Source organism: Physella acuta, unplaced genomic scaffold (assembly GCF_028476545.2).
Source record: "Physella acuta isolate Inbredline_101_S28 unplaced genomic scaffold, ASM2847654v3 ptg000562l, whole genome shotgun sequence".
Taxonomy (NCBI): Eukaryota; Metazoa; Mollusca; class Gastropoda; family Physidae; genus Physella; species Physella acuta.
The window spans coordinates 2,391,015-2,408,517 of record NW_026732081.1 but is presented as its reverse complement, the minus strand read 5'-3'; the positions used below and the strand labels follow the sequence as shown (position 1 = coordinate 2,408,517).

General features: G+C 31.8%; 1 protein-coding gene across 3 annotated transcripts; it reads left to right on the top strand.

The window, feature by feature from the left end:
* The first annotated feature begins 146 nt into the window (after positions 1-146).
* LOC131946548 (phosphatidylinositol 4-kinase type 2-beta) lies at positions 147-17,103 on the top strand. Of its 3 annotated transcripts, none has more exons than XM_059307396.1 (10): positions 5,755-5,922; positions 7,518-7,870; positions 8,307-8,507; positions 8,740-8,871; positions 10,144-10,297; positions 10,718-10,797; positions 11,436-11,535; positions 11,627-11,760; positions 14,577-14,636; positions 14,876-17,103. In XM_059307396.1, the coding sequence occupies exons 2-10, from the start codon at positions 7,607-7,609 to the stop codon at positions 15,044-15,046; spliced, it is 1,296 nt and encodes a 431-aa protein (XP_059163379.1). In that variant the 5' UTR covers positions 5,755-5,922; positions 7,518-7,606; the 3' UTR covers positions 15,047-17,103. The 3 variants fall into 3 exon arrangements, with proteins under 3 accessions (XP_059163378.1, XP_059163379.1, XP_059163380.1); XM_059307397.1 differs by having other exon boundaries at positions 5,755-5,952; XM_059307395.1 differs by lacking the exons at positions 5,755-5,922; positions 7,518-7,870 and adding an exon at positions 147-774.
* Positions 17,104-17,503: the final 400 nt, after the last annotated feature.

Sequence of the window (17,503 nt, the reverse complement as noted above, 5' to 3'; positions counted from 1 at the left end):
ACAAAATTTTTGTAAATAGCGTGACTTCATTTATGTAAGACAATGGTTTAATGTTTGTAGGGAAAGGGGTGTGCGCAGTTGCATGATAGGCCTAGATACGCCTCTGATAATATTAGCGGAAATGACCTTTATTCTCGTGACCGACTAGATATGGCGAATGTTGAGTGAGTCGATTATCCCACACAATAAAAGTGATGTGTCAATTTTATAATAAACTTTTTATCAAGCTTTTGTTAATTTTTTATGACATTTAAATTTATCACGTACAATAGATCTAGCCAGACAATATAGAGGGTCTAATTTTAAATAAATATGATGAATATTAGTTTAGATGAAGTTGTTGAGCAACAACATTTCACGTTCAATGAAATCGGGTCCAACAATGAAAATGTAAATAACGCGACTGTGGTGAGTAGCAGCAGTGGAGGGAACCAAATCAACGTCCCAGGGACGTCGTCTGATTCTTATCAGCTCGCTAGCGAAGTTCACGTTGCTTTCGCTCCTCAAAGTAGCAATCACAGTAATTTTAAACCAGAAACTCATAGGACTCCGAGATCTCCTACCAGGGGAAGTGGTCAAGGATTCAAAGAAAATTCACCACTTCTAGGACCCAGGTCTGATTTTGAACACTCAACTGAATGGAATTCATTTCCAGAGGATCCTCAATTTGAAGAAACAGTATTGGCAGCTGAATTAGCCATTGAGGCCAATGTCTTTCCAGAAAGAATTTTTCAAGGTTCAAGTGGAAGCTATTTTGTAAAAAATGTAGAAGGGGTAAGTTTTATTTTGAATAAGTTATAGATCTAGAACTAGTAAGTATAATTTACTAGATCAAGTATAAGGAAAAATGAGCAAGTTTCCTAGTGGAAATCTGTCGACTACTCAACACAATGTGACAAACCACTCTCCCACTCCTGTTTCACCCCACCTTCAAAAACTCCCGACCACCCCATGATTCTTAACACAACACTTACCTACTTCCTCAATTTGCTTTTGGTAATCTCACGATGTAGTGATGCAAATTATCCTGTAATGTTTGTTGAGTTTTGTAAACATTCAATAGTGAATATTTGACAGTTGAATAATAAGTTGAGTCGGAGTATTACATTAATGTTTTAACTTCATTTTAAGTTTAATTGACAGACAGCAAAAATTTGGCCTAGTAGATCTAAGCCTAGATCTAAATGTTAATAATGATTTCAAGCATAGTAGGCCTGTTTTTGTTTTTTTTTAAACACGGAAATAAAAACTTGCAGAAGATTTGCGACAACTAAATCTAGGCCTAGAAATCTAGTAAAATGACATGATTAGATTTACTAATACTAAAGTGGTGAGGACAACTAGAACAATGTTTAGTAGCAGCTATAATTAGCACATGCACGTAAAAATAATTAGCAACACAAAATAATTAGCTAAACAGTATTTAAATTCCAACTAAAGTCAATCTATCCAAATTTTGGAAAATATGGTGCCAAATAAAATATGGTTTACAGTACTTCCTGTAGTTTCCTGAACAGAGTGACAGACTACACCATAGTCTTACTGTTTATTTTATTGCTGTACCTTTTTGGTACAACAACCGACAATATATCGTGAGATTACCAGACCAAATTTTTCTCTTTTTAATTTTAGTAGGCCGGATGTTAAAGCATTTAGCAAACTTAAGTAAATTAAGAAAATAAAAACACATTAGGATAAAATTCTACAATTTATTATGCAATTCCCACCCTAACACATTTTAAATCATACCCTTTTCTCACATCTAAACTCTTGCCATTCTTCCAGTTCCCATATAGACCTACAAAAGTTGCCTTTGGTGGATGCTTTGGGGAGGTGGAACCAACTTTTATTGCAACTTGTTTCATTTCCTAATTTAACTTATTTCATTGCAAATCATATACAACCTACGTAAGTCATCAAAAAACTAAATGAATGGTTTAGGGCCTAAAATAAATCATCTTAAAAAAATAGTAGGCCATATGCCTAATTCATTGTTTCTTTTTAAATTATATTTAATGTTTTTTATTAAATGATTTCCATACAACATTTTCATCTCAAAGTGTTTATATTATTTATAGCAAAAAATAAATTTACCCTTTCAAACAAATCGGCCCATGGGACAGTGAAGTACAGTTTACTTGATACTGTTACCTCAACATTGTCATTATGTCCTGTCACCTTTACTCTTCCAAAATTGAGTCATGTACCCATCAGAACTGCCTAGACTCAAATGATCATAAGGATGTCTTACTGACTTGTTGGTTCTGGTGCTCTAACTGGCCATACCTTCCCATATCATCTATTATTTATACTGATTCAATAACTTCTAAATATGTGGCAAAATAAAGACAATGCCTATAATCAGATTTTTTTTAGCTTAGAATAGAAAATAATGAATTACTTTTATAGTCTTGAACTGGAAAATTTGTCAAGGATATCCTATTGTAATTGTAAATTGATATTTTTTAACCTAGTAGAAAAAGCCAATGAATATATGGTTGAAGTTATTGCCGAAAGAAAATAAAGCATTACAATACTTTTATTGAGAAATTCTGTTTTGAATACAAATAAAAGTAGAAGATTCAGTCTACAAAAATGATTTAAGAATAATCCCTAACCCAACACTGGCCTAGACACATGGAAGATTGTGTTGGGGGTACATGCACATGTAACTGTATCCAGAACTACACAAGACTAAGGCTAGATAAACAATTAGTTTTATTGCAAGGTTAATATTTAATGTGTCTGATTAATATAAAGATTTCGTGTTTAAATCATAATTTAATAAGTAATATTTATGAAAGAAAGTTATTGTTCAATAGGAGGCGTTACCTACAGAAATCATTGTTATTAACCAATAAAGCTTCTCACTACATTTTATAGTAATCTAATTTTTAATATAAACAATACCAAAGATTACGGGATCCATTTCTTATTTGCTAAACTTCAAAATTTGAGACTATAGCTTATTTATTAGGTGCTTAAATATTGAGTTCATAATATTTTGAAGATTCTCGGCTATGTATGACATTTAGTGCTTGATAGCATTATATTATTACAAAGCCAGACAGACTAGTCAGACTTGATCTGTTGCTGCTTATTTTATTTGTGACATAATTGTAATTAAATTAAAAATGTGTCGTACGTCTCACAATTGATATGACAATTACTAATTAGTCTTTGTTGAAGAACAATGTATATCAGCATTTCAGAATCAATTTATTGTGTTGCATAATCAGACACAAAAAACGGGCATAAATTACTGTAATTGTTAAAATGCATGGTAGGCTATATGTCAACTCCAACAATCCCACATAGAATACTGGACAATTGCCAAGGTCATGACATAAGACATAATTGAACATAAGACTAATTTTGAAATGGTATTAAAAAGTTATCTTATTTTAATTTAATTAACACAAACTTATTAGTCATCTAGAGCATACTGCTGATAATGATGACATTATTTCTAAAAATGGATGTATAACAACACCTCCATCAGTGTGGTGAATTCTACATTATATTTTTTATGATGATGTAACACCAGAAAGCCATTATGTCTATTGCTAGTCACAGTTATAGATTATTGAAATGGTGGGATTTATCCACATTTAGCAAAAACATAGTGTAAAAAAGAGAATTAAATCCCTTGTTCTGACACTCAACTGGGCAAAGAGTTAACCCATTTCTGTAGCCTCATTATATTAACAAAATTCATGGGTATGTCATATTTGGTTCTATAATGTTACAGCTTACTGGTATATCTGCTTTTTATTAAGTTACTATCATTTTACAACGTTAAGTATCCAAAACCATTAAATTGACTGATGATGGATTAAGTATCATTAAGTTTAGATATTAGCGTTACCTCTTTATAGTTTTACATATGTTAAAGACAACTTATTTTGATAAGCTTGATTTAAATTGCACTCATAAGAATATTGATACTGTTTTGCTGGGTCATGTTTAGTCAGTTTATGTATTTCTGTAAAGATATGTGAGGATAGCTTAAGTAATGTACCTCTTCATATGTTGAATGAAAGATTTATTTGAACATATAATTTTATGCTCTGATTTTCTTAGTCAGCATTTATAATGTATTCAGCTTATCTGCATAATTTATGCAGCTGTTAAACCATAGCATTTTTGTCTTGACATTCTTGTTTAATTTTCTTTTATAAGTTAAGGTAGGCAGACTGCAAATTTGACTGGAAGTAAATTCAATTTCAAGTAAAATTAATTAGCCACTGGTTTATATTGAGAAGTTAGAGCTGATAATTTTAAAATGTTCCAAGTATTTAGTCCAGAACATGAGTAAGTAAGCAAAGCTCCTCTTTAGATTAAGCTACTACTGGGCAAGAACATGAGTAAGTAAGCAAAGCTCCTCTTTAGATTAAGCTACTACTGGGCAGAGGAAGTAGAGTTCATGTTTTTGACCTTGACATGTAAAGGTATTTCTGTGGCCAGCACAATGTTCAGCCACTTTTGCTTTCCCCATAAGCAAGTCAAGTGCCAATCAGAGCTGTCAGGACTAGATTTCTTACAATAGGTGTTGGTGATGGTTGAGTACAATTGCTAACCAGAAAGTCTTAGTTTCAGTTCCCTAAGTCAACCTTGAATTCACCCAACTCTGACGGGTACCTAACTCAATTTAGTGTAAGTAAGTTGGCACAGCATGAAACTGACCACACTATCAGTTTTATACGCCAAGGTTCCAAAAGAAAGGTGCCCCAATGACTGCTATGACTTGACTTTGTTAAAGTAGTTATTGGTACTGTCATATCTTTTTCAATTATAAACATGGACGCACTATAAGTGAAATACAACTGTTTGTAGTATTTATGTGCTGTTTAAATTTAAAGGTGACGCTAATTGTATATTTTTTAAAAGTTATTGTTATTATCAAGTGTGCATGATTGAAGATTGATTTTTTTACAAGCTTGTTCTTAGGTCATAATATTTCTTATCAAGTCTTGAACTCAATGTTGCCTATTTGTATACATTACATCACAAAAAACGTGTTTCTAAGTTATAATTAGGTAAGTTAGTAGATAGCAGTTTGTCTGGTGAGCTGATATTTAGTAATGTTACTTCAATGTTCTTGTGTCAAAACAACTGCTAATAAGAGACAGATAATTGTCATTTAGAATTAACATCTTGTTATCTGCAGGTCTGATTGAATTTAATACAAATATTTAAAGCAATTAAGTACAAAAGGAATGAAAAGAATTAAAAAATGCTGCTAAATTTTCTAAAACTGTCAACTAAAAAAAACTTCTGATATACCAAATAATAATAGTAAAAATGAACACATAATAAAAAAAACTCTTAATAACAAGCTTTTGAATACCAAAAGAATACATTTTTGAAACCATTTTTTGAAGAAAAAAAAATTTCTTTAAAAAATATAAGCATAGAAATTTATAACATATTTTAAATTTTAGTTATCTGAAGCAAGAAATATAAATGTATTATTTTCTTACTTTTATAGTGCATTTAAAATTTTAGTATTATAAAAGTGGGTTTTATTCAACCTAATTAAAATGTAAATGTTAACTTTTTTAAGACAGCTCCTTAAGCATGTTGAGTACGTTTTTTTTTTTATTTTAACTTTTGCTTAAAAATCAATGTGAGAAAAGAATATTTAACCAAGGGAGGCTATTTAGTTATTTAGTATTAGATACAAATGTTTTTACCTGTTGTTTCCCCTTAAGACCTTTGAACTCTGACATTGTCGATGACGGCAACAGAATTAAAATAAAAAATACTTTACACGACACACTTCCTGTCGCCGACGAACCATCATTGTGTTGTCGTAGGCTATTTATATTCGCGCACTGTGAATCGTTAATGCTCACCGACAGACTACACATACCATCATAAACATCTGTTACCACAAGCTTATAGCTAAGCCGATAGCAGGTGTTCAATTAATTTCTGTGTTGTGTAGAAGTAAGGACAAGCTCAGTCGTGTTTCCGTACTCACTTTCTAGATCTAGATCTAGAGATCTGATTATTTGAATAGATTCATTAGGCTACTGGACTATCTTTATTTTTAGAACAAGAAAAACTTTCATTTTGTCATTGGACGTTTTCATTAGCCGTAAAAAAATAGATCTAATTTTCCCGAATTTATAGATTCTAGGACTAGATGTAGGCCAAATGTAATGATCTTGCCTAGTCGGCCTAGTCTAACTTTTTAAGTAACCTGAGGCCTAGGCCTACATACATTAGTACATTACACATAAATCTTTTATTTTAGGGCCTATTAATTAATTTGATTGAGGTGTACGTCTACTGTTTGTTTAATTACTTAGATCTAGTAGTTTAATCTTATTTTTACAGTACATTAATTGAAGTAAGCCTATTGAATATTGATCAATAACTTATTTATTTAGGAGCCTAATTACTAATTAGGCCTATTATAACTCTGCTAATCAAGATCTTCTATTAGTATTATTCGACCTAAAATAAATATTAGGCTCTAGGGCCTATAGGCTAAATCAGCTAAATGTTTTTTTTTGTCTTATGTATGTTTTGAGTTTCAACAATATTGGCCTAATATTTATAATTTATAATTATAGGGCCTATCTCCTTCAAATTATAAATAAATTAACTAAACAAATAAAAGGGCCTAACTCATACAATTAATTGTTGGTTTTTAACAATAACCCCAGTATAAGTGTGCCAAGAGTTTTTAACACATAAGTGTACATCAGAGACTTTTTACCACGCAAGTGTACAGAGACTTTTTACCACATTAGTGTACATATACTTTTAAACACACTTTTTATTTATAGTCCTAGCCATATTTGTTCAAAAAATACCAACAGCTCTAGGTTTTACAAAATTTGTGTCTAAAGATAGGCTTAACACTCAGGAAAAATCTTAGTAAATTTAGGCCTACTGATAAGTCATTGTTTTATTTTTCCAGATTCCTTTTTTATTCCTTAAATTCTCTGGTACTTATTGGTTAAAAAACTGTTTCAAATGCTATAGGGGCATCTATTCTCCATTAATAATATAGAAGAACAACAAAATGTTAATCATTGAGCCCCATATGGTTGCTGCATATCTTATCTTTCTAATAATCTTTGGCCTATTAACTTAATAAGACTACTTAGTTAATGTATGTAGATTTTGTTATTTTTAAAGTAGGGCTTTTTTCCATTTATACATTATACCATTTAGATAGGAACATTTCCAGGCATAAGAGTTTATCTATAATTGGGTTTTTGTATTGAATAAATAATGTTAGGTTATTGTAATTTAAATATTTTTAGGGTATTTGGTAAATATTAAACTAGATAACCTCTAAATTAAAGTGATATGTGATAAAACATTTATTTATATCTGTGTAAAACTAGGTGTGACATATATTTATTTTGATCTACTAAAAATTAAGACAGTCAGTAGCTATTTATAAATGGTTTGATATAGACCTAATTATGTTTCTATTGTACTAAAAGATTAGGATCTGTTTCAATATTAAAAATTATTCTTTTCAAAATAAAAAGCTGGATGAGGAGTGAAGACATTTAAAAGTCCTTAGACATGCCATCAGTTAAAACAAACATAGTGACAGGGTCTGTGCATTACAAATACAATGATGGTTGACAAAGCACCCGACACTGAAGATTTACATACTGGATCAGTGGACAGTGTGCCTACCCATTCCACATCTTCACAAACCAGAAATTTTGGAGATTATGAATCAATAAGTGGGCCTGTGAGTTACAATAATTTTCCCAAAGATCCCATATTTGCTGGTGTTGTCAGAGAGGTTGAACTCGCTATAGAACACGGTATCCAGCCTATTCTTAGCGCTAAAGGAACAAGTGGTTGCTATTTTGTTCGAGACCGAGAACAGGTACAAGAAGTTTTTGTGTTGTGTTTAAGATTTTGGTAGTGTTTATTATGTAAAGTCTATGCAGATTAAAAGTTTTATTTGTGGTAAATATTGATTTGATATATCGATAGAAATAAAGAACAAAGCGCACACTTGAAAATTGTGAGAAAATGTGTTAACTAATCAATTCTTACCACACTGTTAAAAAATTAATCTATCATGTTTTATTCAGATTCTTTTGTTTTGCAGTCTTTTGTTTATCTAAGTTCTTTATCATCTTAAAGAAAACTTCATGTCAACGAAAATTCATACCGTGGGAGTGAAATTATTTTTTATTAACACTTTTATGGTGTTACAACATGAGAATATATATTTATATACAAAATAGCAAGTAGCGTACAGCTACAGACTGTTAAATATAATTTACAAAGATAGAATTTTTTTTCTTCCTTTCCAGAAAATAGTAGCAGTTTTTAAGCCAAAAGATGAAGAACCCTATGGTCAGCTCAACCCAAAGTGGACAAAGTGGATGCATAAACTTTGTTGTCCGTGTTGTTTTGGAAGGAGTTGTCTTGTTCCCAATCAGGGTTATCTGTCTGAAGCTGGGGCTAGCTTAGTGGACCAGAAGTTAGGTCTTAACGTTGTACCAAACACCAAGGTTTGTCATTTCCTCATAATACACCTGATATAACACGTACCCCGAATATAAGTATTTTAGTTTTACTGTTATTTGTCTTCCATGTATTGCACCATACATAAAAATATCTTTATCTATACTCTTGACTTTTCATTTGAAAGCTAAACTCTGGAATTGTATTTGCTTTAATGGAGCATAATGAAATTTTTAAAAGTAAATTTCTGAGGTTTATTGTGTGTTTAATGTATTTCAGGTGGTCCGGTTAGCAAGTGAAACATTTAACTACAGTGCAATCGATAGGGCCAAGGCAAGAACTAAGAGGAATATTTATAACAAAGTGCCAAGGGTTGGAAAACATTTCAACAGAATTGGATTACCACCAAAGGTTTGATCATAAATGTGTCCTTTAATTGTAGAAAAGCTTCAATATTTTGTCACTTTTTTCTAACATTTGACTCTAAATTTGTCAATTTTTGTGTTTGTTTGCTAATATTTTTTCCATTAATCTTCTATCACAGTAAGTAATGAGGGGTTGATTTTCAAAATGTTTAAAGTTATCCTTCTTGCTTTTATTAAGTCTTGTCAATACGCACTCTTAGTAATTTTTGTTTAGAAATCCTTTTATGGTACTGAAAATAATTTCCCATATTCAAGCTTAAGTAACTTGCATGTTTTTTTAAAGTTGAATCCTCATATCCATGATTCATAATAGCCCATTTGCGCACTTCTCACTCTCCCCCTCTCTCCCTGCAGGCTTTGAGTTCAGGATGTTCAGCAATATATGGAGAACTTAAAGATAGGGACTTTAGTTGAAGTTAATATGTTGGTTTTTTTAATTGTATAAACTAAATTATATTTAAAGAAGGAAAATATAAATAAAAGCATATTCGAATGTAAAAACATACTTTAAATTTTTCCACCCGGAAAAGTGTTTCTGGTTGTGACAAGACCGCAATAATCTATGACGTCACAAGTCACATGTTTAAACTACAGAAAGTACACAACACGAATGGTGTTATCTTCCCAATTTTAGAATAGGAAGAAATGAACCATTTCATTCAAATTTGATTTAGATCTAGATTCTATAAATCTACGTATCAAGACATACATTATGAAATGTGTACACTTTTCTTGGCCAAAACTAATACCAAAAAAACTAATAAAAAAACGATAAATGCTATTTAACAGCCGGATTTTTATCGGAATCATTTAAGTCTCCTTAATCAGTGTGTGCATTTAATATGGTGTTGTGTCAACTAATAATGTATATAAAATCTAATTGGTTTTAATTTTTCTAATAGGTATTGGTAGCCTATGTTATTTTAAATGTGTCAGATTTTTAGCTATTTATTTATTTCTTTGCTTTGTCACTAATATTGTTCAACATGTAGTAAAGAACATTGCATTTTGACCAATGACTATTTTATAAATTATTTTTTCCAAACAAGTATAACATTAAAAAGCCTATAATATGTAGGCCTATAATTCATGTGAAACAGGTACCCATGGCTAGTGAATACTAATAGACTTACTGTAATATTTGTTTTCTGTTAACTAAATGTATAGTTAACACTACTATCAAGTGTTCAACTTCTTTTATCTGTAAAACTATCTAGTTAATGTGTCCTACATGAACATCTTTTTCTTTTGTCTATAGACCGGGTCTTTCCAGTTATTTGTGAATGGCTATAAAGACGCAGACTATTGGTTGCGGAGATTTGATAATGAAGCACTGCCAGAATCTTCAGCAAAAAAGTTTCAGCATTTATTTGAACGTGTTGTTGTACTGGATTATATAATTCGTAACACAGGTAACTAGCATTTATTTGAATGTGTTGTACTGGATTATATAATTTGTAACGCAGGTAACTAGCATTTTGTAACACAGGTAACTAGCATTTATTCGAATGTGTTGTTGTACTGGATTATATCATTTTGTAACACAGGTAACTAGCATTTATTTGAATGTGTTGTGTACTGGATTATATCATTTTGTAACACAGGTAACTAGCATTTATTTCAATGTGTTGTACTGGATTATATAATTTGTAACACAGGTAACTAGCATTTTGTAACACAGGTAACTAGCATTTATTTGAATGTGTTGTGTACTGGATTATATCATTTGTAACACAGGTAACTAGTGCTCATCTTGCCAACGATTAGGTTAGTGTGTGTCCTTGTATCTTGCAAAAAGATGTTACTGATTTATTTGTCTACTCCAAATTCAGATAGAGGAAATGACAATTGGTTGATAAAGTATGAACCAGCCTCTGCCAAACCACAAAGTTCTGCTCATATTGATGGTGAGGTACGTATGATCCAACACCACAGGGTGTATGGTATGACATTACGAAGGTGGCACATAACAGTGTAACACAGTTATTGGGAAGTTACAGTGTAACACAGTTGTAGGATTATAATAACATATACTATAATGTTATAAGTACATGTAAGTAGGGACAGTGTCGTCTAATGGTAGAGGGTCAACTGCTAACCCAAATGTTTCTATTATGTTATAAGTACATGTAAGTAGGGACAGTGTCGTCTAATGGTAGAGGGTCAACTGCTAACCCAAATGTTTCTATTATGTTATAAGTACATGTAAGTAGGGACAGTGTCGTCTAATGGTAGAGGGTCAACTGCTAACCCAAATGTTTCGGATCTTGGGCTTGAGTCCGCAAGAGGACACTGAGTCCACTCAGCTCTGGTGGGTACCTCACTCGTGTTAGGGAAAGTAAAGGCAGCAGGACTCAGTTCTGATCACACTCACTTCATATGCTGAGGCAACTGAAACAGATGAACTCTACTTATGGACAGTAAAGTTTGAAAGGGTATTTAATTTACATTTAAGGAGGGAACAGTCCCTGGAGTTTATAAAATCATATGTTGTATGAAGATAGCCCTATGTCATGTTTCTTATATCAATGTTTCCATTGTTTTGTTTAGGACTCTGATTGGAGCATGGTAGAGAACCCAGAAATCTCTGTTGCTGCTATTGATAATGGACTTGCTTTTCCCTTTAAACACCCAGATGAATGGAGAGCTTGTAAGTCATTCATTTAACCTCTTGTTTGGACAAAATCCTCCTTCTCCCAAACAAAATTCTCATTAAGATAGGCTCTTGTGTTCATTCACAGATCCATACCATTGGGCGTGGCTTCCCCAAGCAAAAGTCCCATTCTCTCAGGAAATACAGGACCTTCTCTTGGCCCAGCTTTCAGATATGAATTTTGTTCAAGATCTTTGTGATGACCTGTATGATTTATTTAAAGTAAGATATATTTATCATTTTATTTTACAGGTTATTTGCATTAAAACTATTACTTTTTTTTTTAAATAAGATCCTTAAAGACAAAACCCAATAAACCGGGAGTGATCTCCCCTAAACTTTCTCGAATATTCTTATATAACTTGGAATATAGACATGATTTTTAATTACCTAAACTTTTAAAAATAGAATAGAATCTCATAGAAAAAAGAATAGTTCACCAAGCGAACGCCAAAACAAAATGTGCATAATAGTGCACAATATTATTTGTACTTCCGGTCAACGGAAATTTCTCAAAATTTGACAGAAGGTAGAGAATTCAGGGATGTGACTTTTCCGAATTTTAGCGGAAATCCGATTTTTCCGTTTCAGTTGCGATTTTCCTCCGCTGATTTAATTTTCGCCGAATTTTCCCGCCGACTTTCAATTTTTGACGATTTTTTTACGAAGTTTTAAAAATTAGGGGAAAAAAACGGAAATGTCTTCTACGGAAAGGGCCGACATGCTCATTCCACTTATTCGTATTTAAATTTAAATCGACAACTACTGTACTTAGGTCAAACGGACACTCGAATATGCGCATTTCTTTTCGATTGGTCGATTGCGCTAGGTCTGACGGTGCTAGATCAAGATTAAATGTAGATTCGGAATTTCGGCGGACTTTCGAATTTTTCAAAGTACACTTTTTTAGTCCAAATTTTCCGCTGATATTTTCAGTTAACTATTTAACAAAAACACGGAAAAGGTAATCTAAAATAATGCAGCTATTCAATTAAAACTTACATCTCTTAAGCCTGGTAATCTAGCTATCGATATAGCCTAATTTACCTATCGGTATTTTAACACGCCTAAATCTAGAGTTTCTCTCTGATTCTATTTTATTTCGCAATCTCAAATTAATATCCTTGCAAAAGGTGACTACGAGGACTAGACTAACCCGCCCCATCTCGTAGTAACGGTGGCTCTTGTGACCTCACCGTGACCCCAAGTACGTGTTCGGTACTGCTTGTGGAAAAAAAAATGACGTCACAGTCAATTTCAAATAGCTGTTCCTGCAATACATGTTTCGTAGACCTACAGATTAAAAAAAAAATTAAAATTATAAACTCAACGTGACTACGATCGTGTCTTGTTTGTGGAAGAAAAAATACGTACAGACTGTTTTTAAATTTTTAGTAAGGGGTCTTCCATAAATAACGTCACACTCGTCATATTTTAATATTTTTGTATTTTAAAAAAGTAATGTTAGAAACAACTGCATTTTAGCCGCTATTACGCGTTTTGGAAAACTGTTGTAAAACATTGTAATAGAAATTGAATAAATTACCCTATGTTGGTCGACCCTCAGTCAATATTTTAGAAAAAGATCGGTTTAAAAAAATTCAATTCGAGGAGGGGGGTGGAGGAGCATTTGTTGGCTGAGGTGTGACGTCATTATGGGGGTGGGGGAGTCTGGATTTTGTAGGAGAGAGGGGAGGTAAATATCGTCAAAAAAAATACGTGGATGACCCCTAACAATTTACATCTATTCCAAAAAAACATAAATATCAATGTGGCTTGGTTATCATTATGATTTACTTTGGTTCACACGCCAGACCCTATCTAATTTTAGCTAACCTGATCCATTTCATTTTTCCATCACATGAACCTAATACTTTCAAATTGTAACTAATCTTAATCTAGGCTCTTTACAGTTGAAGACAAATATTTTTACCAATCCAATCTTTAAAAGAATATATATTAGGCATTAGGCCCCCTATTTAAAAATTAAAAACAGGAGTACATCTAGAATCTACACTAGATTAGTACAGTTTAAATTAGCTTAATGATAATGGTAAAATAAAACTTAATTGCTACTTTTGTTACATTGTAATTTTTAAAAAGTTGTTTATAAGGTAAACATTAAATTGCAATTAGACAAGACTTTCAGTGTTATTTTAGAGTAACATAAACTTCTTGTATTTAAAATATTAACTTCATTAAACAATTAATTAGTACAGTAACAGTATGAAGCTGCTTAACCGCGATAAAAAGTAGATAAAACATATTGAGTTATTATCCGAAGAAAATTTCCTAATTTTTTTTCCTGGTCTGGTCACATCCCTGAGAATTAGATCTTTTACTTACATGTGAAATTTCATTTATCTATCTGAAATAGTAGTCAAGTTATAGGCTTTTGAAAAATTCAAAGTAGAAAAAGTACCGGTTATCGGAAGTCGTTCAAAAGTTGATCAGGATCTACGATTTTGATAAAATACTTATATATGAAATTTCATCAACCTAGCTGTAACGGTACTCAAGTTATCGTGTTTACACACAGACACACACACAGAGACATACGGACAAGATTGCAAAATTATGTTTTTCCGTATCAGTGAGGTGTAAAACGTCGAGATTTGTAAAAATCTCTATTTTCTTATTTTTTGCACGATTACAAGACTTTCTCTATACTTCGTATATACGAGAAAGTAAAAAAGTCTAATACATTCTAATTTTTATGAGCAGCCAGTAATTTACTTATTTAATTGTTTTGTTTTGTTTTTTCTGTTATACCTTAATCCTCAAGAAATCATTAAAAATTAATACTTATTTATTGAAAAAAAGAAATCACAAAACTTGCTCTATCATAAAAAAAAATTTATCCCAGTTGCAGTGGTCAGTACAGCATGTTTAAAAAAAATTTTGAGCATAAAGGCCGGTAAAGGGCTAAGAAACTAAAAATATTGCTTACAATATCAGGATCTTATACATTTGTAAATAAATATAGATTTAAAATCTGTTTAACTATAAGTTTTAGCAATATTAACTATTGATTTCAGAATGATAAAGGATTTGATCGGCATACTTTTGAAAGACAAATGTCTGTAATGAGAGGCCAGGTATGTTTTATTTTAATTCAATTTGCTTTATGCTAAGTAAATTCAATTTACAAGACTCACATCTTTGTTAATTTAAATCCTACTCACTAAACATCACCATTCACCAGGCTAAAAAAACAGATTATTCTCATCTGTTAATAGATATTAAATAACCTGCATGCACTTTATTTGTGTTGGTATAAAATCTGATTGACTAGACCTCACCATTGAGTATAAACTGTCTGCTGTTGGTTGTCTAGATCCTGAACCTAACCCAGGCATTAAAAGATGGTAGATCTCCTGTCCAGCTGGTACAGATGCCTGTGGTCACTGTGGAGCGCAACAAGTCAGCGGTGGGCCGGACACGAGCAGATAGTGAAGTCTTTACTCAGAGTTTCCAACATAAAGCTCCTTTCTTCTCTTGGTGCTGAGATTCTGCGTCTTGTATCTGCTTTTTAATGTTGAACCAATGTATCATCTTTAAACTAGTTTCGTAAGAAATTGATGTGTAAGATTAAGACACAATTTCTTCAAAAGTGTAACTGGTTTAGTGATAGTTTGTAAAGTGAAAGCAGGTACAAAGAGTTAATGACATGCTGGAAGTGTTATGTACATGACAAGGATATATATTTTAACTTAATTTATGAAGAACCTGCCATGATGAGTGAGACTGAATGTCACCAGCCAGGACTGGGAAAACTTTTGTGTCTTTTTTTTGGTATTTTTATTCTGTTGCGCCCTACAGTTATCTGTGAGCAAATTTTGCTTGTAAACTATTCATCCACTCCTTTTGTTAATGCAGTAAATAGCTAGATTCTCCTAGCATACACAGACATGTTAACTGCTTCAGTGTTGGAGTTCTTATTCAAAATGCTTTTGACGAGTGAATGCATTTATTTTTATTCTAAGACCGTTGATTTTTTTTTCCAATCTAGTAACATTTTAAAATTCAAGTATTATTTGAAATTTTAAGTCATCATTTATAAGTTTAGCATGTAATTTGATATTCTGTAAATTTTTATCACAACCTTTCAATTGTCCCTTTCAATCAATATTTTAGAATCTAAGTATGAAGTTAATGTCACAAAAATATTACCTCTTATCAATGTTTTTCATGTAATGAATGGTTGGGATTAGGTGGCTATAATCAGATATCTTAAACAATAATGGTGATTGTGATCCTAGCTGATAATGTTCTCATGATCTATTTACAAAAAAAAAACTATTTGGTTTTTTATTCAATTTCCCTAACATCAGTGTTTATAATTTCTTGTAATTTTAAAAACTATATAAAATAGATTATATAAACACCAATACTAGCACAGTTTTGCTAAAAAAAATTTATTTATACACAATAAGGACTCTATGATTCATACTTACAGTATCCATGAAATGAGTACCATATGTACAGTAATTTGAGTAATTTAGTTACATACAACTTATTTTGATAGGCTTGTTACCTCTGACTAGTGATAGAAAAAAAAATAAGCAACCACTTCCTAGCCTTAGAAATCCACATTTTCCATCAAGGCTAGGCATCTGTCCATCATTGAAACTTGATAACCATGTTTGTTAAAAGATGTATATTAAATATGTTGGAGTTTGTGTTACAACTCTTTACTGGTGATTTCTGGTCTTTTTATTGTCATTCAAATTGTGATATAAAATTGTATCAACAATGTAGCTTTCCTTATTTTGTTGGTTTTTTCTGTTCTGTAACTGTTGAGAAACTTGTGGACCAATTATCATTGAATTGATCTGAAACTTGGTTAGTTTTTGTACTTTCATGTTGAGTGTACATTCATCAGCAACTGCTTCATTGGGGTAAAGTGACCATGCAGTACCTGCCTACACATAATGACATACCAGATGCCTCTGTAGGCCTAATAGAAAAACATTTATTTATACAAGCTGTGCTCTTTATCTGAAACCTTAAGCATTATAAGTAAGTCAGCCTTTATTGTCAATGCTGGTGAAGCTTCTTATCATGAACATCCCTTACTTTATTGGACATTTTAAAAAATATGTCTAGTTCTGTTTGGCTTACTAATAGTTCTATACCTTGGCCGAGATGTTTCAGTCTACCGAAGGTAACTTCTGATTTGCTGATAGTTTTATTTTACAAATTGTGTTCCATGTTGTGCTTCTAATAGTTACTGTAATTAATTAATTCAATTCTTGTGTACATATTCATTATTGTGCCTTTACAAAAATGTCCAGAACCTAGTACTAAACTTTCTTTCCGCACGAAAATCAAATTCAGTTCATTTCACACAAAAATTTTAGCTACAGCCTTTGTGCTTCAGGTGATAGGAAAATACTTTTTTAACAGCTATGTCCACATGGCACCCATCATATTTTTGTTTCAAGTTGTGTGTGCATTCTCATTGATTCAGCACTGTAAATTATGCATTAAAGAAGTGACAATTTCATTCCACATGTTACAAGCAGGTGTCCACTTAATAAAGAATTTTTACTCATTTCACTACATTTATTCTTAGTTGTTTTTTTTTTCGCTTTTAAATTTAAATTGCAAAGACAATGTCAGTAAGAAAATATTCCTGTTAAAGACCAAAAAAGAATTTTTGGAACTGGAATATAGTTGCTCATTTATTTGAATTCCACCCTCCCCCTACAGAAAAACTCACATAACAGAATTTTGTCCTGACCACTTTTGTATTCAAATTGCAAGTATTTGTAAAAAATTTCAGTGAAAATAAAACAATTTAACTACTGGTAAGGATTTTAAAACTTTTTCTCTGAATGACTAAAAAGTATCAAAATAACTGTTGTTCCCTTTGGCCTAGATTAACAGGAAACTATACTAAAAACATGTATTTCTTTAAGTAACATTTTAGTTTATAGTTTTAGTAATAAGTAACCATTTA

What these genes read in the sequence shown, in the direction of transcription:
- LOC131946548 (XM_059307395.1), top strand. Translation starts at nt 313, where the DNA reads ATGATGAATATTAGTTTAGATGAAGTTGTTGAGCAACAACATTTCACG. An exon ending in TTATATAATTCGTAACACAG is followed by an intron (nt 10,298 to 10,717) that starts GTAACTAGCATT and finishes CTCCAAATTCAG; the next exon opens with ATAGAGGAAATGACAATTGG. An exon ending in ACCTGTATGATTTATTTAAA is followed by an intron (nt 11,761 to 14,576) that starts GTAAGATATATT and finishes TATTGATTTCAG; the next exon opens with AATGATAAAGGATTTGATCG.